This window comes from Cyrtonyx montezumae, unplaced genomic scaffold (genome assembly GCF_038088225.1).
Source record: "Cyrtonyx montezumae isolate F1298 unplaced genomic scaffold, pur_monq_1.0 scaffold_14, whole genome shotgun sequence".
Lineage (NCBI taxonomy): Eukaryota > Metazoa > Chordata > Aves > Galliformes > Odontophoridae > Cyrtonyx > Cyrtonyx montezumae.
This window is the reverse complement of record NW_027071870.1, coordinates 7,813,058-7,837,434: the sequence shown is the minus strand read 5'-3', so window position 1 is coordinate 7,837,434 and position 24,377 is coordinate 7,813,058. Positions and strand designations below refer to the sequence as shown.

General features: G+C 36.4%; 1 protein-coding gene across 1 annotated transcript in view; it reads right to left on the bottom strand.

The window, feature by feature from the left end:
- Positions 1-24,377, bottom strand: part of ARMC3 (armadillo repeat containing 3) — a 49,460-nt gene that overhangs the window by 14,932 nt on the left and 10,151 nt on the right. The window contains exons 6-11 of the mRNA XM_065731576.1: positions 22,958-23,152; positions 21,978-22,161; positions 16,790-16,942; positions 16,573-16,678; positions 2,894-3,143; positions 1,619-1,755 (exon numbers count right to left, since the gene is read on the bottom strand). Coding sequence (XP_065587648.1) covers positions 1,619-1,755; positions 2,894-3,143; positions 16,573-16,678; positions 16,790-16,942; positions 21,978-22,161; positions 22,958-23,152 — 1,025 coding nt within the window. The remainder of the gene's footprint in view (positions 1-1,618; positions 1,756-2,893; positions 3,144-16,572; positions 16,679-16,789; positions 16,943-21,977; positions 22,162-22,957; positions 23,153-24,377) is intronic.

Below are 24,377 nucleotides of genomic sequence, written 5' to 3'. Positions count from 1 at the left end.
ACAGAGAGAAATTTAGAGATGTGTGACAGAATGATACCAGTTCAAAACAAAGAGCGGTTCAATGTTTTTACTTTGTCATGAAAAGGAAATAGAGAAATTTACACGGAGCATGAGAAATTGCATAGACTCATCAAGGCTGAAAAAGACCTGTAAGATCATCTTGTCCAATTGTCCACCTACCACCAGTGTTGCCCACTAAATCATGTTCCTTAGTATGTCTACACAGTTCTGGAACACCTTCAGGGACAATGACTTCACCACCTCCCTGTACACCCCATTTCAGTGTCTGACCACTCTTTTTGAGAAGTTTTCCTTATTATCCAACCTGAAAGTTCCCTGCTGCAACTTGAGCCGTTTCCTCTTTTCCTTGGCTATTATCTGGGAGAAGAGGTTGACCCTCAGCTCACCACAACCTCCTTTCAGGCAGTTGTAGAGAGTGACACTGTCTCCACTGTACCCTCTCTTCTCCAGACTGAACAATCCCATTTACCTCAGCCACTCCTCATAAGGACTGTGCTCCAGACCCCTCACCAGCTGCGTTGCCCTTCCATGGACATGCTCAAGGCCCTCAATGCCTTTCTTGTAGTGAGGGGCCCAAAACTGAACGCAGTACTTGAGGTGTGGCCTCACAAGAGCTGAGTACAGGGGGACAATCACCTCCCTGCTCCTGCTGGATATGCTATTTCTGATACAAAATTCAGTAAGTTAAAAAATAAACTGCAATAAAAAGGTGGTTATTCAATTCCACTTAGGACAAGATATAATTAGACAAAATTTCTGTAAGGGACCTTTAAAACTAGAAAATTCTTCTATTTATAAGGATACCTCAGCACCAGCAGAGGTTACCTCAGAAGTTGTAAAACCCTCTTATAGCCAGTACACAATGAACAAGCTGGAATATATCAGTGGGCCTGATTCAGTCACAGGGGGCAGCCAGATAGGAGACCTTTGAGGTCTCCAGATCTGCTACTGAGGTCTGACTGCAGAATTCCCTCACAGATGGGCTGCAAGCACCTGTGCAGCAGCCAGAGAAGTGTCCAGCAGAGGGAGCAGGGCAATTATATATATTTAACAATAAAAGAATCACCCCATATATGAGTCTTGAGACATAATTCTTAGCTAAAACAGCTTCTCTAATTTAAATATTAACATACGGAACTTGGAGTTTCTTGGAAGTAATATTGCAGATTCTCTTTAAAATGATAGTTTGGCACATCTGCAGTTCATCAGGGCTCTTTAACAAAAATTAGCACTTGAGTACTAAATACAATTCACTGCATTATGAACTTAGTCTGAAACTTTAATTTCAGTTTCAAATGTATGGGACACTTGTACTCCCTATTTTTAACTGATCTAAGTACATCTTCAATATAAAGCCTAATTTGGTTACAGAAACAATAAATATTTTTATAATTCCTGACAGTTCTTTGTTCAGGTTTGCAGCTTTTCTGTAAAATCAGTACCATTTCATCCATAACATTGGCAATAGAGAAGTAGTTTCTGCTTACCAAACAGCACAGCTTAACTTTGTCCTTCTGTTATTAATACGTAAAGATCAATTTAATAGAGTTATATCATTAAAATCCTCCCTCTGCTCCTTGATATTATTTCTACTCACCCTAGCCTGCACAGTTCAGCAGCGGTCAGTTCATCACTTGCACAGACCATGACAGCCCAACAGGCATTTCTTCTGACTTCTTTGTTCTTCGAATGCAGCAGCTCAACAAGCGGTCCCAGTCCACCTGCATTTCTTAACTATTAGAACACGAAGACATGGCTGCTGACATATTTCACCTACTTCATTCCAGCAAGAACAACATATTAAATTCTCCATCCAAAGCTTGATTCAAGACTTGTAGACAAGCAATGGTGGGCTGGCAGAAAGGACATTTATGGGAGTTCCCTGCTTCTGTGCTATTCTGAGCTGAAGAGAGGTTCAGAGTGGCATGCATCCTCTATAACACTGCTAGATTGCAATGTAGAAACTGAAGAGACTATGCAGCCCAAGGCTGCCTCAGAGAGTTACACACCTTTTTCTGCTTTCTGTTGCCTCCTAGCAACTAATTTACATCACAATATATTTGAATTTGAATTGTACTATATGTATGGCAATCTTATTAACATCCTATTCTCTTGTGTGCTACAGCACCTTTCCTATACATGTTGGAGGAAATATTGCTCATTTGGATTTTTGAAGATAAAGACATTTTAAGGACAATGAAAGAGGTAGACTGATTATCCACTCCCCTTATTCATGTCCTAAGTAACAGCTTTGACCCTTGAGAAATCTCCAGCTTATGATCTATGAATGCACAGAGCACCATCTTTATTTATGAAAAGAAAATAATATGACCACTGATAAACAGTGAAAAGTTCAACTAGCTGGATGCTACTGATCGAGGAATTAATTACATTTTGAGTTTTGTTTGACTTACGTTTACTCTGTGCACATTCAGTATCTCATAAATCAAAATCAGGCATTGCCATTCAGACCTTGAAAGCGGACAGTAATAAAACACTGAGGGGAGCAAAGAGAACTAATCATCTTCAAAATACAGCTGTCAGTTGCAGCTGAAAGAAACCTTAACGTTTAATACTCATAAACATAGGGATTAAGATATAGACCTGGCTGAAACTCACTAAAGCTACAGGAAAGCTGTGTAGCATGAACTTGTGCATGCAAACATAGCAGTAAAAATGAAATTTAAAGAAAACCTTTTCCAAGTCTTCATAAGAAATGGAGATGAACTCATAAACCATGCAAAATTAGTTACTATCTAGAAACCGAAGACTTTAAGGCAGACACAAAATACAGGGATCTGCAGTAGGTGCAACAAAAACTTCAGGATTCACAATTCTTACAAACAACCCCAATCTTGGAGAAGACTTTTACCTCATCTCTTGCAACAGCGTCACAGGCAAAGGCAGCCACGGTGAGTGCTGCCCTGCTTTGCACCTGGCTGCTGGCAGAACGCAGTGGCTCTGTGAGCACACTCATCACTCCATGGCTCTGGATACTTAAGCGCAAAGGCTCTTGCATGGCCATATTGCTTAGCACTGTAGCAGCGTTAGCAATTGCTCCATGTCTCTCCGAGTTTAAGGTCTTTACTAAAGGCACGATTCCTTCAGCTTCTGCAACAGCACTAAGAAAATGAAGAATAAAAAATTAGATACTTTTAGTATTTTTTTCTCTTATTGTGTTATATTTACCAACAAAATTAGTCTTACATTTCAAGAAGAATGAACAATTTTGCTTATCCTTCTGACACCTTACCTAGATCTGACTCACAGTGCAAAGTACCGCTCATGAGGCACAACCTAAGCAAGCAAATCAAGCCACAAATTCCTGGATTCTTCGGCTTATTAGGACATGGATTCTTTCTGAAGTTTCAAATAAGCAAACTAAATCTTCCACCTTTTCAAAGATACTGAATTTCTCTATCTTTAGCTCCAGCTAAATGTCTCCTCTGAATCCTATCACCTCTTCACTAATCATTCTTGCATTTTTCCGAATTAGGATTTTAGTGCACAGCATATCACATTGCTATTCTTTTTGCTGTCTCCTTGAATATGTGCAATAGGATGAATAGGTAGCATGAATGGTACAGTGAGCTCCTGTCATTCTTACAGGGTAGGTCTACATGCTGCAGATCAGTGCAATATAGAAATTACCCGACTGTCTTTCTAGGAGCTGATTTAGCCAGCAGGAGCAGACACATTAGTGTAGGCATGTCCAACTGCAGCCCAGTTCAGCTGGCAATGCTTCACCTCCCACCCTATGCTATTCTGGTGGCAGCTCTTCCCAGCAGAGCGGTCCCACACACACCCATTGCTCAGCCACAACCAAACTGCTGGTATGCTACTAATGAGAACTGTACTGATGGAACACTGGGTACGAGGAGAGCAGCACCATTTAGTGCTGGCTCAGGTGATGGTGAACAACTGTATGCATATAGGGCTCTGAAGAGTGAAGAATATGCAGCCGTGCCTTCCCTTTAATAAAGAAGTTTGAGAATAGGTTTCAAGATTGCCATAAAAAACATCAATTTATGTTCGTGGCACCATTTTCAGTTGTTATAAATACATGATGAGCACATTTTCAAATGGAATGCATAGAGCTGCAATTAGATATTCAACTCAAAAATCTGACCATGTCTCTTTATTGGACTTTCACAATCCTGATCTTACCAGAGAAAAGCATCTTTCACTTCACAATCACAGCTTACTCGTGTCATCACTTTTTGGAAGTACGCACATTTGTGAAGTTGTCAAGAATGAAATATAGGAAGAGTAAAATTACATCAAAAATCTCTGACAAACACCTTGAGAGCTCTCTGGGTACTTCAACCTCTGCCATCAAACCAGGGAGGGATGCATTAGTTTCACAAAAAACAAGATCAGATATTGCACTAGTTTTATGTATTTATTCATCTCTTCTTTAAAAAATAAAAATGACTAAAATAAATTTTGTTACTTATATATATTAACTATGTTATATATTTTATGAGGGCTGCTCTGAAAGTAGTGCCTCTGGTTTTATGGTGTCGGCCCATGACATCAGAGGTGGATGTTGGTGGTATGGCAGTAGAGGCTGAACCTTCCCACCAATGTTCCATTCCATTTTGTTGCCACGTGACAGATGGCAGCAGAGGGGCAGTCTGACAGAATGATGTCTGACATGGAAGTGCAGATGAAACAAAGGTGTAGAATTTAATTTCTCCGTGAGGAAAACATGACATGCATTAATGCTCATTGACACTTGCTTAATGTTTATGGAGACCAACCAGTGGGTATGGGCACAGCAAGGCACTGTGTGGTGCATTTCAGCACTGGCAACAATGCATCACCTTCACTGGTGTAGACCTTTACAAGCGTGGCATGCAGGCTCTTGTTCACTGCTGGAGAAAATGCCTAGCTAATGGTGGTGACTAGAATGGAAAAATATTGCTTTATAGCTGAGATTTTTTCCTATCAAACAGTGTTATTGTGCTTTTTGTATCTGTTGTAGTTTCCATGGAAATAAATAGGAGGCATTACTTTCAGAGCAACTTATATGCATCCCCTTCACTCACTGTGGCCCATGCAAGCCAAAAGGTTGCACACTCACGCATTAGCATCAAGTTTCATGGTACCATATCTCCAGCCTATCAGTAGCAAACCAACTTAAACACTCTCCCTGTCCCCACATAATCACTGCAGCCTATGGCTGAACACAGCTGCTGTGGACAAGTTCCAAGCTAGACCAGCAGAACAACTTGTTTGCAAAAAAACCCCACCAAACTAGGGACAAATGCTAGAACGTTTTTGAGGATGCTTTCATAGAGCTAGGTAAGAGAACAGCCAAGCTGAAGCAGCACTGGTGAGGAAGCAGTAAATTAAAACAGAAGACAGCAGACGTGGGCAGCTGTACTAATGGAGGACACATTTGGAGGACCTAAATCTGTTGTATTGTGACAATAATAGCTACTTGAGACTATAGGTGAGTCCACAACAGAAGGAAATGGCCTATGAACACATCACCTTAACATTATTCTGCTTCTGGCATTCACCTGAACAGTCTTGTGGTCTTTATTTATTTATTTTTCAAATCAACATCATACGTAATACGTGGGATACAGAATATATTTGAAAGCAGGTGGTGATGTCTTCTCAATGACAGTAAACTCTTGACAACAAGTGACACAGATCCTGGGAGAGACAACTTGGATGTAACTTAGAGGAAACTACTATGCTCTAACAAATCTGAATCTCAAATGCTGGATAAACATACGTTTTTGAGTTACCACCTCATTACGTATTCCTTGGTTTCCTTGCCAGGGGCAAAAGAGACTACTGATACAAATATAACTTACATTCTTCAAATAACATAAGAAATTCCATAACTTAAGATTCTTGTTAACCTTCCTGCCAAGGCTTTTTTTTCCTACTAAAGAACAGACTCATTTCTTTGTCTGCATCATTTTATATCTGTTTTACCTTACCATTTCAGGGGTAATTTTTCCAATGTCGCCATAAAACAGCACACTATAAAAATTGAATTGTCTTCCCTCTGGTTTTATATATACAATTTGATCAAATGACTTCAGGCATATGCCCAGAAACTGTCTGCCCTTAGTAATTTTATACTGGGCTCATCTGTTTGTTAAACAAAAGTTGGTAATGTTGTTAGCAAAGGAAATGCACAGGTAGCAATCTGAATTTTCCTTGCAACTGCTTTTTTATACTACCTCTTCAGTACATTTTGTCTATATCAAAAACATAATGAATTCTCCCTATACAGTGTTGATAAAACACAAAAATCTCAGGAATGCTGATAGTCACTCATTTCTTCGAAGACCATACAAAGCCAATACATGGCAAACCCTGCCATACATTCACATCACACGGTGACATATTGCAGATCTTACTGTGATTTGATCAGGAAAACATCACATTCAGAGCACATGTATCAATGATTTAATACACTCACTAGCAAAGCGTGGGAGAGAATCACCATACATGTGCACAGCCATGCACAGTAAGGTATGTCTGTAAGCTAACAGATTTACAGCATTGCACAGTTATACACACACATCTTATCCAGAAAACAAACGTTTTTTTTTCTCTACGGTGGATGTATGGAAATTCTAGGGCTTCCAAGATGTATGAGACAGAGTCACTGCTCATGGATTGCATCCCTGCATGTCACAGGTATAAAGCATCCAGCATTTCACCAAAGGGTGGACTTACTACTCCTGCGCTGCACTTCAGAGGATATGGATTCTCACATAGGAAATCCTAATAAACACACAGTCCCTATTGGCTGACAGAGAGAAAGGAGCCAGGCAGATTTGTTACCATCTGCATAAGGCACACAAGTACAATGGTACTTACCAATAAGAGCAAGGTGCAGCTCCTCGTGCTTTCAAACTGACCTCAGCAAGGTAAAGAGCACAGCCAATTTTCTCAAGTGCCACTCAACTTCAAAAAGGTTGAGAATCACCGATTTAGATAACCATACATATTTATTTCACTCCTGCATTCTACTTCCATGCAGATTCATTCTGAATCAGCATTTTATGACTGAAGTTTAACCAAGTAGCATAACAGATCACATGGCAGCAAGAACTCATCTGAGAAGTGACAATAGCAGGTAACGAGATTTGAAAGTAATCTCTGTGGATAAGATTTTAAGAGGAGCTGGAATACCTTGGGGAAGTACTGTGACCTGCTGAAGGTCTACAGAAGAGGTTTGAGGGAAGAACAGTGAACCCACAGTTCTACTCTCTCCTGTCCCACAGCCCTCTGGAAAACACAAAAGGGCCACAGAGCTCCAGGTGCTAAAGAGACAGCAGTGTCTGACCTCAAAATGGAACTGAAAGAATGAATATAAATAAGTTTTAGGACCACGAAACACTACAACATCAAGACTGAAATATGGAAGGTTTCGCTTCCATCTTGGGCTAACATATGCACTGCATAGTTTTTTTATTACAAGGAAACAAAAGTGAGAGCAAGAAGCTTTTACCAGCACTGCCTTTGCCTAATGAAGATAAGTGCTAGCCTCCAGAACACACAATTTCTGCATCAGAAACATCCTTCTGGGATGATGCACTTCCATCAGTACTCCCAGTACAAGACTACATCCTGAAGGGAACCTTGGTTTAGCTGGGGAAAATAAAATAATAATAATAAAAAGATAAACTTTTTATGTGAAAAAAGAGAAAAGAATAAATTATATGGATCCTCAGGTTTTGTTTTTTCCTCTACATGAGTAGAGATATCAAATTCCCTAAATACATGGAGAGGTGAGAGAAAGTAAGGTAGTGACAAGGGGAAAAATAAAAAAATAAAAGGATGTTGCATTTAACATCACTATGTTTCTTTGAAAAGTAAAAGCTGAATATCTGAAATATTCAGATATATATTCAATATAGCTGAATATCACAAACACATAGAGCTCAAATTAGAGTTAAAATAATTAAAATGCTATGATACAGAATTACGTGGCTATGATAATTAGGTGTCTAAATTACCTGGAGTGTCCAGTACAGTAGGATTACATTTGAATTGTTTCAAGTGCCTACCTTCAAGAATAGCTAAAATATTTTTCTTACACACCAATAGAAAAGCAAGCGTTAAATGTTTGGATATTAAATATTTAATTTAAAGGATTAATTTTAAATATACACCATAACAAGTAATTAAGATATTCACTTGAAAAATATCTGAAAAATCACTCAGAACTCAAAGAATAAATGCTAAGAGCTGGAGGAAAACTAAAGTTCTGTTCACTGTCTTTTACTGCAAAAATTAAATTCCAAGTAGACAATAAAATTGTTACCAAAAGTGCCACAATACAAGCTATTTTTAAACAGTTAAGATGGGGATGCATATGATTTTCATTTAAGTGAATATGTCATTGTTTTAATTGTCAGGGGTGCCATAGGAAAGCTCAGAAATCGGCAGAGAGCATTGTGTAAATAATCATCAGTAAAAATCAGACCAAACATCCAGATTATTGTTTTTTCAGGAGTGCAGGTTCTCTGGGGCAAGAACCACGGCTTTGTTGGCATCACATCAAGCATAATAGCTCTGCTCCCCGCCCAAGCCTCCCAGCCACGGCAAGAAAGGGAACGGATTATTGACTCCCTCAGTGCGTACGGACGGATCCAGCTAGTTTTCCTCCTGAAGAGAAGGTTCAGCATAATGGAGAGAGCAACTGCCCGTGCTCAAATTGCTGACAGAAACCATGGAGTCCGCCCCCAAGCCGCTGAACTGAGCCACCTCACATGGAGCGGAGACGGAGCGGAAGAGCTGTGGTGCACCTTCACACCACTGTTTGCTCTGGGTTTGCTCTGGTTTAATTAACACTTGTGAGATTGACAGTTCATAAAAACAACGAAGTATGTTTGTTTCTGCTCCTTCTACCACTACTGAAAATAAATAGGTCTGTATTAAGATTTACTTCTGGTTCTCTTCTATGCAATTTAATTCTCCCTCTCCTGACTGAAGAAGAATCTAACCGACCTCTTTCCTTAGGAAAAAAAATCAATTTCCTTCTCATAAAGGCCACCGGACTCTTCATGGACTTCGTTTTCCAAACGTATTTGCAACCGCACGTTTAATTTCTGCGCAAAATTACTGTGATTGTGTGTGAGGTGCTTAGCTAGCCATTTATGCATGTGCATATCTCATTTTCATACATAATTGCATGTAAATTATGCATAAGAATTATGCATCTAATTGCACACACATTTTTTTAAATCAACTCTATCTGTGTTAAATCGCATGACTTCTTTTTCACACAAGGCATTTCTGATCCAGCTCTATTACATAGTTTCTGTCTGGAAAGCAACTTGAAAGACTGAAAAAGAACATCATAACGAGAAGTTGAAAAGCACCAAGAAATAGATTCCTTTCTGTCCCGTAAGTCTATTAGTTTGATAATTCTTTATCTACCTAGTTATGCCATCAGAATAATCACATTCGGTAAACACCTTCTGCATTTACCACAATGTTCACTTTGCAGTTTAATTATTCTCAAAACCAACTGACCGTTTTATATAGTCGCTCTTTTTTTATTTAATGATAGTTTTATAATTAGTTATATAATAGTTTTCTTCACTATGCCAAGTAAACTAGTGTCAGTGAGTTTATTACAGGTATGAATCTAGCACATGGGAAGCTGATCAACAGTTTGGGAGCTCTTTGTAGTGCAATAAAAGTATTGATTACATCAACAATATTCATTTTTCATTTCAGGAACAGAACCTTCAATTCCTATTTTTTAGTGACAAGTACCTTGTTAAAACATCAGCCAACCAAAACTCAATAAATCTCATGGTCTGGAACCAATCAAACCTTACACTGCCTGGGCTAGAAGTCTGTGATACCCGACTCTTACTGAGAAATACACTCATGTTTTCTGATGGCTGTCACTGAATTTATCTGACAGAATTACAAAGATCTCACTGCTAGAACTTCAATATACTGAATTTGAAACACTGCAGGAGCATTGAAATTGAAATATCTGTTCCTGATAACTGAGTTGATATACCTGAAATATCTGTTCCTGACAACTAATTATAGTCTTATTTGCAAGCTCTAAAAAAAAGTTCTGACACTATCACTGTTAGAAAAAAAAAAGGATGAAATTCAGGAAAATCCCTTTAACATCTCACATAGCTTTAGCCTTGATAAAGCCCCTCATGAGAAAGACACTATTCACTCTCTCTTTTCTTCTGATACAAAAAATAGCACAAGAAAAATCAATAACAGCACAAGTGTTGACAGTCTGGAATCCACATTGTCACAAGAGCAGAACTACAGAGAACATTCAGGAATTGCCAGAGCAGCTTCGTGGAGGTGTAATGAAAGGAAAGAAAGAGCCAGAGCAGAGTCCCTACACCAACTGCTTGGAACACAGGGTCTGAGCTGCTAGCAGCTTCTATCTTTGGAAGCCCCAGATGAGGAGGATGACAAAGCTGTGCCAAGTCTCTACAAATAGTACTTGGACTGTGAAACTTGAGCTCTCTATGCCTTCTGGTTAGATTTCTTCTGGTCAACCACTACCTTATCTCAAATGGCAGCAATCTGTTTTGCCCTGCTAATGGTTCAAGCTCTCAGGGTGATTCAAAGCGGAGACACTTACATCATTTTCTTCTTTCTTAAAATTTTAATCCCTAAGTACACATACAGAACTATGTTAGCATAAATTACCTAGACTGCAAGTCTAAAGGTTTTAAGTTACTTGTGAAAGCTTAATTTTACTCCCTTGTGCATATGACAGCCTCTAATCTGATAATAAGCCACAGCCGGGGCACAGCTTAAATTCACAGCAGCACAGGTTTGCATAATCAGATCTGATCTTTTCTTAGATACACTTAAATAATTTCAAAGAATAGACTAGAATTAGTTAAAATACATAATTAAATATATTTTATATAATTAAATATATTTAATTCGATTCATAAGAAGTAAATAGTTACAGAGAAAATACGTATGTGAAAGCATCAATGGATTTGTCAGAAATTTACTCCAAGGTGAGATACTCTCAACCTCCTTTAATTCACAGAAAGTATAATTAATCTCTGCGAGTACCACTGAATGTCATTGCAGAGATACACACTTGAGAGGTGTGTTAGGTCCTCATGAGACTTGAGATACGGTACATGAAATTTGTGTTAGAGATGAATACTTCACACTGGACTCAGTTTTCAACACAACTCCTGACGGCAACACAGTTAAAATAAAATGAAACAACTAGTCTAATACTTCTTTTGTCTGTGAGAGAAGTGTTGTACAAAATCCAGTATCTGGGTTGGTAGATCACATATCCACACATTCACAGTAGGTGGTTGTATGAAACATTTTGCACCTACCAGTGGAAGACAATTTAGGGTACAGTCCACAAGCTGTGTACCAGTCACAGTGCAAACCAATTTCTGCATGACATCACAGCATTAGGCTTTGATTCGGCTTTTTTGACAAGGGAAAAATCTACCATAAAACATTCTGCAGTTCTCAATCCAAACAACATGCAACTTGCACAGAAAAGCTTGTCTAGGTAACAACCATCTTGTCCTTTGTTTGGAAAGTCCCCACCACACTACAGATATACAGCAAGAGAAAGTCAAAACAGGAATCTATCCATGTCATGTGTTAACTGCTTGTATTTGTACAGAGCTCAGCAGAACAGGCACTAATGCGAAAAATAACAATATAAATAACAAAACTCCCCTTTTCACGGCAGAGCCGTAGCACAAAAATATAATCCTGTCACTAGGGGTCAGTATTAAAACATATTACTTTTTTTCAATACACCTATTGGAATTCCATTGTTGATTTCCCCCCTCCAGATTACAAACTTGGATTAAACCATAAAAAAGACAAAACCTGCATTATAGATTATTGCCCATATCTTTTTTAACTTTAGTATTCATATACTAAGATTTTTTTTTTCAATCTATTCTCATAAATTAACATGCATGTTCATGTAAGTGAATGTCAGGGAATGGTGGCTCTTCAATCTTCATCTGTTTATGTGAACTAGGTTCCACTGACAGTCTTGAAAGAGAAAATTTATGACTAAGTTTTCCATTTTCTAATAGGCAAGATTGCTATCTAATGACATTAATACCTAATGGCAATAATTATTACTTCTTAATAATAATAACAAGATCTGAAACATAAGAAAATTGGACAGTTTTTAATCTATTCCCTGACAGCCAAATGCTTCTAAAAAATAATAAAAATCTCCTGTGAACAATGAAAATCTACCCTTAAGACAGTGAGAGACTCTCACTTATAGGTGAGCACTATCCACACAGAGAGGAATAAGGATACATTTTGAATCATTAAATCAGAATGTGAATTTCAGTTTGGAATAGATGTAACATTGATTTAAGTCAAGGGAGAAAAACATTTTCTACTCACTAAGCACTGTCTAAAGGCAATGCTTTCCCAGCCTATCTTCCTGTTCTCAGTCTACTCACAAATCTGGGAAATCTTTATGCATATCACAAAGCCTATATGCAGATTCTGCAACAATATCTACATCCGCCAATATGGACATAGTTTTCTTGATGTAAATAGGTCCAGAGATTCCTTTGAAGAATTTAAGGATTAGAAAATATTTTATCATCAAGCTTTGGCGATTTTTTGATGATATTTTACTATCTTGAGTCTGGATAGGATTCCTAGAAATGTGTAGCATGATACTAACTATTGAACCCCAAGAGAAATATTTTGCCAGATTGTCATTCCATGGGGTACCACAAGTTCCTGCAGTTTTTTGGGCAGAAAAAGAAAATTCATCCTTTCCTTTCTTCCCCAGCCCAAACTAACTGAATGCTATAAATTTTGCACATAAAATAAACAATTCAAGACAAATATTATGGAGGCTGTTAGTTAGTTAGTTAGAACAAAGCAGTAAATTTCAGAGTATATGTTTTCTTTCAGTGGTAATTCTAGTAGATGACCAGCATTCTGACAGTACCAGATTTATGAAGCCAGCTATTAAAAATGGCATTTGTGCTAAGAAAATACTGAAGGAAATGGCTGGTCAAGTTAACTAATACCTAACTGATACATTCGGTGTCTTATTTCTGTTTGTTACTTCTAATCAATATCATGTTTATATTTAACGTGATCAGCTTACCATAAACACCCAAAGAGCAAAAATAATTGGTTATACTTTAAACAGGAAAATGTCGGCAAAAGAGAAAGTAAAACGTTTGCTCTGGAGGCAGTTGTGTAACACAGAATGATGTATTTTTCTGTCCAATAGATGGCACTGCTGTTTCTTCATTTGTGCATAATTCTTCAATCTGTGCATAATGAACATTACTGAAGTGTGCCTACATTTCCCCATGCCTGGACGTATCAAGCAAGGACAGATTTCATCGAGTCTATAAAATGGCATTCAGCCATCCAAGTAACAGTATACGGCTTTCAACAATGCAAGTTAGTGATCTGGATTAAAAAATTATGAAATGGATGCAAGTAGTTGAACATAAGATTTTCTCCCCGAAGCAGGGAAACACACACATATGGACTTGGAGCAATGCATGCAGTAACAACCTCAAACCACTTTCCTACCTTATGTTCGAATGAAGTACGCGAGATTCTAAAGAGCAGCATACTTAGAAAACTTATTTTTATTTACCCAAGTGATTTCCCTTTCAAAAAGACCTTATAACCAACACACAGGACCACTAAAATTCTGATAAGAACATAATCTGAGGATGTCAGTTCTTAAATTAATCAGGCATTTAACTTTTTTAAAATATGCTACTGAAGCATGACACATCATCAGCTATGTAGCAAGAGGTTAAATGATGTAATATATTAAAAGTTACAGTAATTTTTATGTATTCTGGTGGAGGTCACATCAAAAATCCATGTTTTCCAGTAAAACTGTTAGTATTGGACTCGTGTTCTCTTCTGCTCTAGACCTTTTGTTAAAATACTGCAGGGGTTGGAGTCATTGATCAGTTTATTTTTTTTGCCAAATAACAGTTGCTCAGGGACTGGTGTGAAATGACAAGCTAGTCTCTGTCCCATACATTGTGAACAGGTGTTCTAATTACAAAAGCTCTACCATATTTGACACCTTTATTAGCTGTCTCAGTTGAGAAACAAAGGATTGATTGGGCAGGAGTGCAGAACTAGCCTTTCATTGCTTTGGGGAAGCACCTAGAGGTCAAGGTTAATATACATTAGTGGGGGACAGTATTTCCCATTGCATGTGTTGTTCTTGTGTTATTAATCAATGGAAGACTTTATCCTAATAAGATAGTTATTGTAGGAGCCTTAAGTACACCTTTTGTTTTAAGTTGTATTTTCTTCCATATTATAAGAAAAGCAAGTAACTTTTCTTCATCAAATATTCCTAAGAACAACAATGAATCTTCAGGGGAAAAAAAAAACAAACAGAATTGGTTTGTCTACTATTTGCATTCTGTTAATATATACTGTACACAATGAATGGGCGAGGTACACATCTTCCAATCAACATAACGCATGCCAAAACAGTCATAAAAATAAATACAGCAGAACATAAGTATATGTGTTGAACAAGATCTGACTTGTGATCTAGCTGTATGATAAATAGTGAAAACACAATTATAGTAAATGGTTTTCACTTTTGCTGTAGCCATTTTCTTGTGCTGTCCCTGCAAGGTCTTCCTGATACTGCTGGCTTTATGATTCAATATTCTTGGAGGGTTTATAACAAGAATCTAATACATAGCCAATATAAGGGCACTGGTCTCATTAGTCCGATTTGGGACCACAATATTGTCAACACAATTATACACCAAGGTCACATCATTAAAAAGTGTATCACCATCTTCATTACATATACACTGACTTTCAGTGATTTACAAGATAGATACACAAAATATTCTCAAATGAAATATGAGTATGGTAACTCAATCTGCAGTGCATTTTTTTCCAAACTTTATTTTTAATCCGTTATGTGAATGTGGAATAAATATGGGCCAGACAGTCGGTCAGTGAGCTGGAACTATACCAATTTGTATCAGCTGAAGGTTCAATTCTATATATTCATTTGTAGATCCCAGTCACACTTGGAGCCATCTATGACTTATTAGTGGTTTTGATTTAGAAACGAAGCTTTGAAGTAATTATATAGTCACATGGCATTCATCCAATATACATATTTAATGTAAATTATTGCTTCCTGATTTTCACATAAGACCTGTGATTAGATTATCTGGTGCTTCCATATTGTAGTTAGAGCTGGATTGCAAGGAGAGAGAAGTATATGCAAGCCACCTTTACAATTTCCTGACTGCCTAGCAGGAAAAAAACACAGCCTCAATTATAATTCAGAGGAACAGAGACAGCTATTTCCCTGCCTGAAGTCTCAGAGAATTGTTCTAGCAGTTGAGCTAAACAATGTCATGACTATCTCCTTGGCAAAAGAAAGTGAACGAGTTGACATAAGCTGCTATACCAACTCAAAACTCTCCAGAGATTCCTTTTTCATAATGTGAAACCTCAAAGGGTTGCACTACGAAAAACAGCTGTAGCAGAGCTGAGAGCTTGACCCCTGGACTCCAGTACTGTGCTCTTTTTATGTGTGTATGACTCCCACTGACACCAAGTGGAGTCATGCACATGAGGAGAGCAGAAAATCAGACCAAAAAAATTCTACGATGTGAATCTGAAAACAGAATATTATTCTCTTGTGTCAAATTATGGCTCCATCTGGCAACATTAAGTGAATTCTGGTGACTATTAGAGCTGAATCAATAAATGGAAACAAATAATTTATTTGGTGCGTTATTTTACTTTTTCACTTCAAAGAATGCTTGTGAATGGATTACAACTTCCTTGAGTATATTCCAGGAAACTTTTAAGGAATTTTATTTTATGGTTTGTTAGTTACATGTGATTGCTCATATATGTCAGACTGCTCTGCTTCTTTTCCTTGAACAGAACTTTTAATAGAGTTGGGATAACAGAACTCTGTAGCTGACAATAGAATTTAGTTGGTACAGTTATGTTGGAACTTAGTCAGCTAACCAACCATTGTTAATTACTTTGGATAATGACATTATACTTATTTTCTTTTAGAGAATGCACAATGAGCATTCTTTATTACTTTGGAAGCAACAAAAAGCGAAAGAGAATGACAGTGCCAACTGCAGAAAATCTGAGTGTCACAAATCAGTCAAAAAAGACCTGCACGAGTCATCAAATTTTAAAAGGCATCTTACAGTGAATTTTGAAAAATCCCCCACATTAAATGTCTTAGGTTATGAGGCACATTTTCGACACATGTTCTTATCAAAACATGATCTATACCTCTCTTCCATTACATCTGCTTCATACCTCTCCCTGATAAAGCAAAAATTAGCAAGGATAGTGCAACACTTATAAATCTGATGAGAACCAACCAGTTCCAGATGACTCATGACAATCACAGAGGGCCTTACAGGTTAATTCAAGAGTCCTGCTTTGTAGGATAAGGACAAGATGAGACATTCATTAAAAATCAAAACATTATCATTTGCATTCAGCTTAGCGTTTTAAATAATAATTTGATTATTGCAGACTCACCTTGCATTACTGGGACTTGCTGTTGTCAAATTGGCTAATGCTATGACTGCAGCTTCTTTTACTTCTTCATTATCACTGCTTAGCAAGTGTACTAGCTGGGGAATCCCTTTGAAACAAAAAAAAAATATACGAACCTTTAAACCACAACAATCTACAAAATTATATTATGTTCCTTACAGAAGGAAAAGCACAGATTCTCAGTTCCCACACTACTTACCCTGCAGTCCAAATACACGTTTGCTAGCTAAATTCTCACACATGGCAGAAATAGCTTGGGAAGCAGCAACTTTAACTCCATCATCATCAATTTCCAAAAGATTTATGAGACAGTTCTCAACATCTTCCTCATTTAAGATTTTTCTATTTTCAACTTTAAACAAACAAACAAACAAAAAATTAACCTGCATTCATTTTCCCAGTCAGTGAGAAGACATGAATTTGATTTCATATACTTATTTCCTATAAAACACTTGCTGTTGATAACATGGAAATGAGAACATTTTTGCTAACAGACAACACTAGCAATTAAGAAATGTGCACAAAGGACATGATCCAAAACTCATTAGACTTCAGTGAACTCTGCATCAAGTCAGAAAGATGCCTATTAAATACAGCTTCAAACACACATAGCATGCATAACAGAAAGCAAAGTTTGATTGCTATAGGATCCACACAGTGATTACAGGTTTGATTAATAGAGATTTTTCCATTTGGTAGATTATACTTTAGTTTATGCTAACAAGGATCAAGCGTAACCACAGGAGTCTGACAAGCATGCTAAAATCCTCATTCATTCCAGAATGGATTAGATCAGAAGTCTGGAGGAAAGGTCCAGACATTCTCTTCTCCCAGTGTACAGGTATTTGCCTTGAGTTCAACTTTCTTACAAAGGCACTGGACAGCACATAAACCGTACAGTTACAAGTGTCAATAAACATTTAACCATACGCATATGAAGTAGATTAATTATATTCTTCAAGTTATAGTTAAATTTTTAAATGTATCAAAGAAATTCAGAAGCCATCAAATCCATATGCACATTTGGAAAATGCATTAGTACCCACTAATTTTTTAAGGGATCAATGTCTTTATGTGGTCTGTTGTCAAACAAAAATTTAGAAGGAAAAAAAAAAAGACAGAAAAATAGCGGAAGTATTCTTTTAAATAAAACTAAGTCTACAGTGAATGAACCTAAACAAATCTAAGTCCACAAAGCCAAAGGAAACACAATGTGATTAAAAACTTAGTTGTGAATCAAATGGCTCCATGCACATACACAACAAGGCTGCTTTCTTCTCTCTAGCTCAATTTTAACTGTTTTTAGAATCATCACAGATACATAATTGAAGTCACAAAGTAAAAGATGCAACAGATAAAACAGAGAGGATTTTAAGCATCTGCAGAACCTTGGCCACAACCCTGATGTGTATCAGCAAGCTCTCAAGAGAGGGCCTTAATTGGGATTACAGACCATTTTGACAAGCAATCAAGTCTGCCGCTGGCCTGTTGCTTGCCAAAGTAGTCCATAATCCCCAATAATGATCTCTAGAGGTTCTTCATGCCTCAGTAATTTGGTTCTTGTACACTGAGTTATTTAGTACTGTACAGATTTTTTTAAATTATTCTTGCTTTTAAAAATAGATGTGTTAATGGGAAACACTGTTACACTTTAAAGATAATTTATGCCTATATGAGAATAATTCCTTTGAATGGGTGAAAACTATTAAACTATTTTAAGCAGAATAATGAACTTCTCGATGATGTAGAAAAACAGATTTTGAGATTACTGTAAGCATCATGCATCTATATTTAGCTAGCTAGCTAAAGAGATGAAAATTAAGCTTTTAAGATCCAGGTGCCAATTCTATTTAAGGGAAGGATATTTTTATACTGACCCTCTCTCTGTATATGTTGCTCCCTTTGGTTTTTACAAAAGAAAGAATGTAGAGCTGAATAGCATCGTGTCTTTAAGCACTTCTCACGTTCAATGCCAACACCGTATTTACAGTGATGAATTTCTTGACCCCTAAGTCATTTGAATGCATTGATTTAATACTGAATAAAATAGGCACATCCAACCAAAAGAGCCCAGAGTACTAGCACTTCTGTCCAGCATTTCATGAATTGACTCCATCACAAGCTAACCTTTCTTTTTCAGTGTATTTTCCTGCTTCCAATTCTTACTGTAAAGTCATGACCAAAGATTTCTACTGACTATCCATTCAGCTCACTGTTGCCAGTTTATGGAATTAGCTACATCAATTTCAAATGGAAAAATGTTAACTATTATCATGAACTCCATTGATCTTGAATTGAGATAACCCAGACAAATAGAAGCGCGAAATATAAAAAAATCATATGTTAATTGGGCTACAGAATACATTCAGTAAGCTCCCTTTTGAAATGAACTGCATTTAGACATATGTAAAAAACTTAGCTTCAAAATAAAAGTTTGTCAGAATGAAGCTAAACTTGAGTGAACACGATCATCACTTTCTCCATATACACTCCACTGCATTCTGCCGTTGTGGTGTGTCAGAGGAAAGTCAAGCACTCCTTAATCAACAGTCCAAACAACTCGCTCACAGATATTCAGTAATTGACAGCATTAAACTATATTTTGCAAGGTGACTGCATTATTTGCTGGGCAAGGAAGGAATCACAATGAAATTTACCACTATAACTCTCAGTATACAAAGTAGAACTCTTGATAGATTAATACATTAAATTCAAAATAACATTGCAGAACGGAACGAATTTTCAGTGTTGAAGGGATAATCACGTAAAGAAATGTGATCAAATTTAACTTAAACAGAGTAGCATCCTGAAGATGACAGTGAGAATATTTCATAAGTGATTAAGCCTGTCTTGTAACAGCAAGAACAACAACCAAAAGTTACAGGAATCCTTTTTAAATGGCTGAGAGCAGCACAAAACAAAACTGTTTGCTATGATCACATGAGGAAAAACCAAATCATTTCAAACACAGACACTACTGCATACGCAGCTAGGAAGATTTAAAATAAAACAAATGCATGCTCTACCATAGCAGAAGTATAGTTTTCCATTTAATGAAAAAGTCTTTTTTTTCCTCAGATATGCAGGAAATATTCATAAAATGCAATCATAATTATCAAACTTAAAAATAGTGGGCTACTGAATGACTACGGCAAGTTTAATGAAAAAGCCGTATAAGAACTTAAGAGTTATGTTTTACTATATTGGATTTACAGTGAGTCAAGTATTAGTATAAGCAAAAATTAGAGCTGTTGTTTGGTATATTTACAACTGTGATCCAAACAGGAAAAAAAAAAAAACCAACAAAAAACATCATCTGCATATTGGGATAAACATTTCTGCTTTCTTATTGCTTTTGCAGTATTGTTTTAAATGGCCTCAATGCCATTCCACTCAATATCTTTCCAGTGGAAGGCTGACTTTAGACCAGTAGCTCAAGGTATCTGAAAAAAAATTCAATATTTCTGGGGGTCATGCTGAACAGCAACTGGATTGTGTTTCTACTGCAACACTACATGTTACCCTTTATCTAACTGGTTGTCACCAAAATTCTGCAGCTTGGAAGAAAATATTTTAAATCTTCTGATCTATTTATCCAGCTTGCTCCATCTATACCAACTGTCATAGGCTGAAGAAGAAAGCAAACCTTTATAATGAAACCACATTGACTCCATTTGTAAAGATATATGACAAGAAGATGCATCTTCACTGACGGTAACATTCAATGATATAAGATCATATGCCATACTGCAATATATTATGTGTACTTCTTGCCACGGTGCTTTAAAAATGTTGTGCTCAGACATGCTTCTACTAACAGCTGCTAAAATATTAGGTCACAGAAACTGAAAAAGGAGTAAAAGAGAGAAAGAAGACTATGCTTATTTGAAAATAAATATGAAAAAGGATGAAGATGCGATAGAAACTAGTAGGAGCAAATATAAATCTGCTTAGCATACTACTTACAAGCCTGTCACAGGACTATAAAAATGATACTGACAGTCCTAAGTAGCATAATAAAATAACAATGCTGAAAAAATACACACAGAAAACACTGGCATAAGAAGCAACCTTCTTATCTTTGATATCTAAACATTAAAGAAAATAATTTTCTGTGATTTGCAAAGCTTCCAGCAGATAAAGATAAAAGCATGCTGAAATATAGAATACTAGAAAAGGTAGATTCTATTCTATTAATATGTAATTTACAATCCAAATAATTACAAATATTCAGGAAATCAAATTAAGGAAGGTGAGAAAAGAATTGGAAAGAGAAGATGAAGCAAAAAGAAAGGAGGTCTGAAATACTGCAGAAAAGAGACACTATTTTAGCTATGTATTTAGATGATATTTGTAAAATACCCATAAAATTAAAACCATAACATAACCACAAGATGACAGAAATATTAACAAAATATTTAAGATCTGCAGTCATAGTTACTGTTATCAAAATCCCTTGACAAAATCAAGACAGAAGATAGAATTATATTATTTCTCACATGGCATTTTGTTGTACAGCAGTACTAGAAATATATAGCAACTCAGAAACCAGTGCATGGAAGGAATATAAAAAAAAGATTTATTTAAAAAGCATCACTGCGGGCAAAAAAATGATGAGTGTGTACTGTCTAATTTAGGATTCCTTGGTGAATTATAGAAAAGTCTATAAAAAAGAAGCATTGGATGAATAATTACAAAAAGATGACAATTAAACTACTTAACTCCACTGGGAATTTTATTCTGCAAGCCATTTAAAAGGCTTTTTTCAAGTCCTCACTAAAGGAATTTGTATTTGAAATGGAATCACAGAATCATGGAAAAGATCTCTAACATCATCAAGTCCAACTGTCGACCCATCAACACCATGCCCACTAAACCACGTCCCTAACATCCAGGGACAGTGATTCCATCATTTTTTTTTTGACAGAAAGAAGAATAATTTTTTCCTAATATCCAATATCCTGATATCCAAGTGCTTCACATTTAGATGAGCAGTTGCATACAAAAGGAACTAAGCTTACAACTAAATCTTAATTTATATCAATGAGATATGTCAGTAGAGGTAATTTAAGATCTAAATTACCTGGCATCCCTAAACAAAAGATGAAGGTCATAATCAGAGGTCCATTTTCCTGTTTGTGGACATCGTTTTGCAAGAATACATGTTTAAAAATAAATTAATCTCAAAATAAGTTAATTTTAAATGATCATACATAAATATATATATATATACGAGCAGTTGTATATTTGCTCAGATTGACAAGATTCTTTGCTTAAATTCTTCCTTGCCTCAAGTACTGTCCTCAACCAGATAAGATCACCTCATTCTGGATGAAAATTTACTTCATAAACAAATTCACACACATAGATTTTTTAAAGTCACATACAATCACAAGCTGCTTTGGCAATTGCCTTTGCTGCATTCTTCTGAATATCAGGAACAGTAGAGACTCCAACAAATGAAAGTAGCTTTTTAAGGCCTCCTGTCTGCTGAATCAATTGCATAGAATGCACATCTTCAAGACAATTTCCCAGCACAGCAAGAGCTTCCCCATGTAGATCGTTGAATTCCTAGTGGGGAAAAAGCCCAGACAAATAACCCTTAAACCACAATTAAGATATCTTCATTTTTTAACTTTGGAGGATAACTGTCATAACTTTCTCTTGGACAGTTTGCACATAGTACAAAACACAGCTTTTCATTTTTGTATCTTTCATATATATACTTTCTTTGATGCACTTTAGAATTCAACTTATTAAAAGCTGTAAATAAGAAGCAACAGTGTTTCTCATTTATATCTAAATGAGTAGGCAAGTATTCAGAAAGGGCCTGTCATCCTAGAATTTCAAAAACTCCACAAATTTCTCTATGCACGGTATTTCCCTTGGTGACATCTGAAGTCAAGAAGCACAACGGCAAGTGTCATAATAACATAAACAACGACATTTCCAAGGAAGAAAATTATATTTAAAGGCATGGATATCAAAGGAAACTCAGAAAACAACCTCAGTATTCAAACTGCAAAGCAGCACCAGAGTTCAGTATCTAATAAAGATTTTGGAGAAAACATCATATGAAAAAGTATACGGAGAATTTGTCTGATATTTACAACCATTTGAGAAAGGGCAGCAAGCACAGAAGAGTATCACAAATAAGGCAATAAAACAAACACAAACATTTTCTTGAATCCCTTTGCTTTTTCTAGCAAGTTAGGTACTCCTGCTTATTTTGTTACTGTCACAGCAAGCTCCAAGTAAGGAGCTATTACTTCTGATATCTTTCTTCCATAACATTAACAATATTTCTCATTAGTCAGAACAACATTAGCAGCAGGAACAGAAAAATTGTAGGGCAAGTAAACTATACATTGATTTCCAGTATCTTCAGAAGACAATCTAATCCTTGATTTTCTCCCAGTATTATCCTCATCTCTCTGTTTTTGCTTATTACTTCCAAGGTTTTAAGGGCCAGCAACTGAATAACTGGGTATTCAGATTTCAGTAGATCCAGTAAGGGTGGAATTACATTCAGTTCACCAACAGCAGCACGGCTTTGAAAATCCTACAGTAAAATATTCAACAAGGAATGTTAGCAATGGAGTACATAGCAGTACAATTTCTGAGTTTACATTAAGAACACAAAAATCTAATTTCAAAAACACAAAAAGGAGTCACTACATAAAAACCTGCAGTTCTAAAGATCCCTTTCTTTTTGTCCAAGAATCAAATTTAGTCCAACCAATCTCCACCCACTGCATTAAAATCCAAATTTTTTTGCTATTGAGGTATACACTACAATATCTAGCTCCACCTAAAGAAGCCTGTTTACTCTTGGTTTTGCCATGCTTATTTCAACATACATGTTTTTAAGAAAGTTTTTTAAAATTTAGTTTAATCATTTTTATTTATCTCAATGGGAGGAAAAATACTTTTCCCACTACACTCTGGTTGCCTGGTTACATCTTTTGTTTCAATAATTATAAAACTATGATTAAAATTTTCAAATTTAAACAATATATATGCTGCTTAATAAAAAGACAGTAGTGGATTTTATTAAAATAGAAAAAAATATAAATAAATTGCAATTTGCTTTTAAATAGCTCATTGCACATGTGCAGCATGCAATTATCCTTATCAATATAAGCAAGCACCAGGTGCAGTTATCCAGATATACCCTGCAACAAAGACAGCGAGATAGTAAAAAAGGAGAAAGAGTAAAATGTGATTCTGAATAGACATGCTCTGATGCCCCAAAAGAGATAGAGTTATAAACGGAATCCATTATTGAATTGATTCGCTTAAGCCTCGGAAGAGAACTGACATACAAATGCACCATTCTTTTGCTAAGCAGCATATGGATGACATTAGTGCTGAGTGTGAAAGTAGCCAATAACAAATCTATTCCTCTAGTATGGAAAGTAGCTGTTGACAGCATCCACCTATCATTAGAAAGATGTTCACAATTGTAACTATGGCCTAAACAAGGTATAATGCAATTACTAATATAGTTCTAGAATTATTCCAGCCTTTGTATGGACTGGTTATAACTATCATTACCAAAACTAATGTTTTCCAAATAAGAAAAACAAATACATATTTAACTGAAAGCGCATCTGAATCTGATTCTGATCTCACACTGCCATACAGCATGGATAATTGCATTAAGTTGAACAGAAGCATAGTCAAATCGGCTACATTCACAGTTATTGTGACAACTAATGTTTTCAAATACATTGATGAGTCCTGGAGAGTAAAGGAACCAAATATTTTTAAATTATTGACCTCAC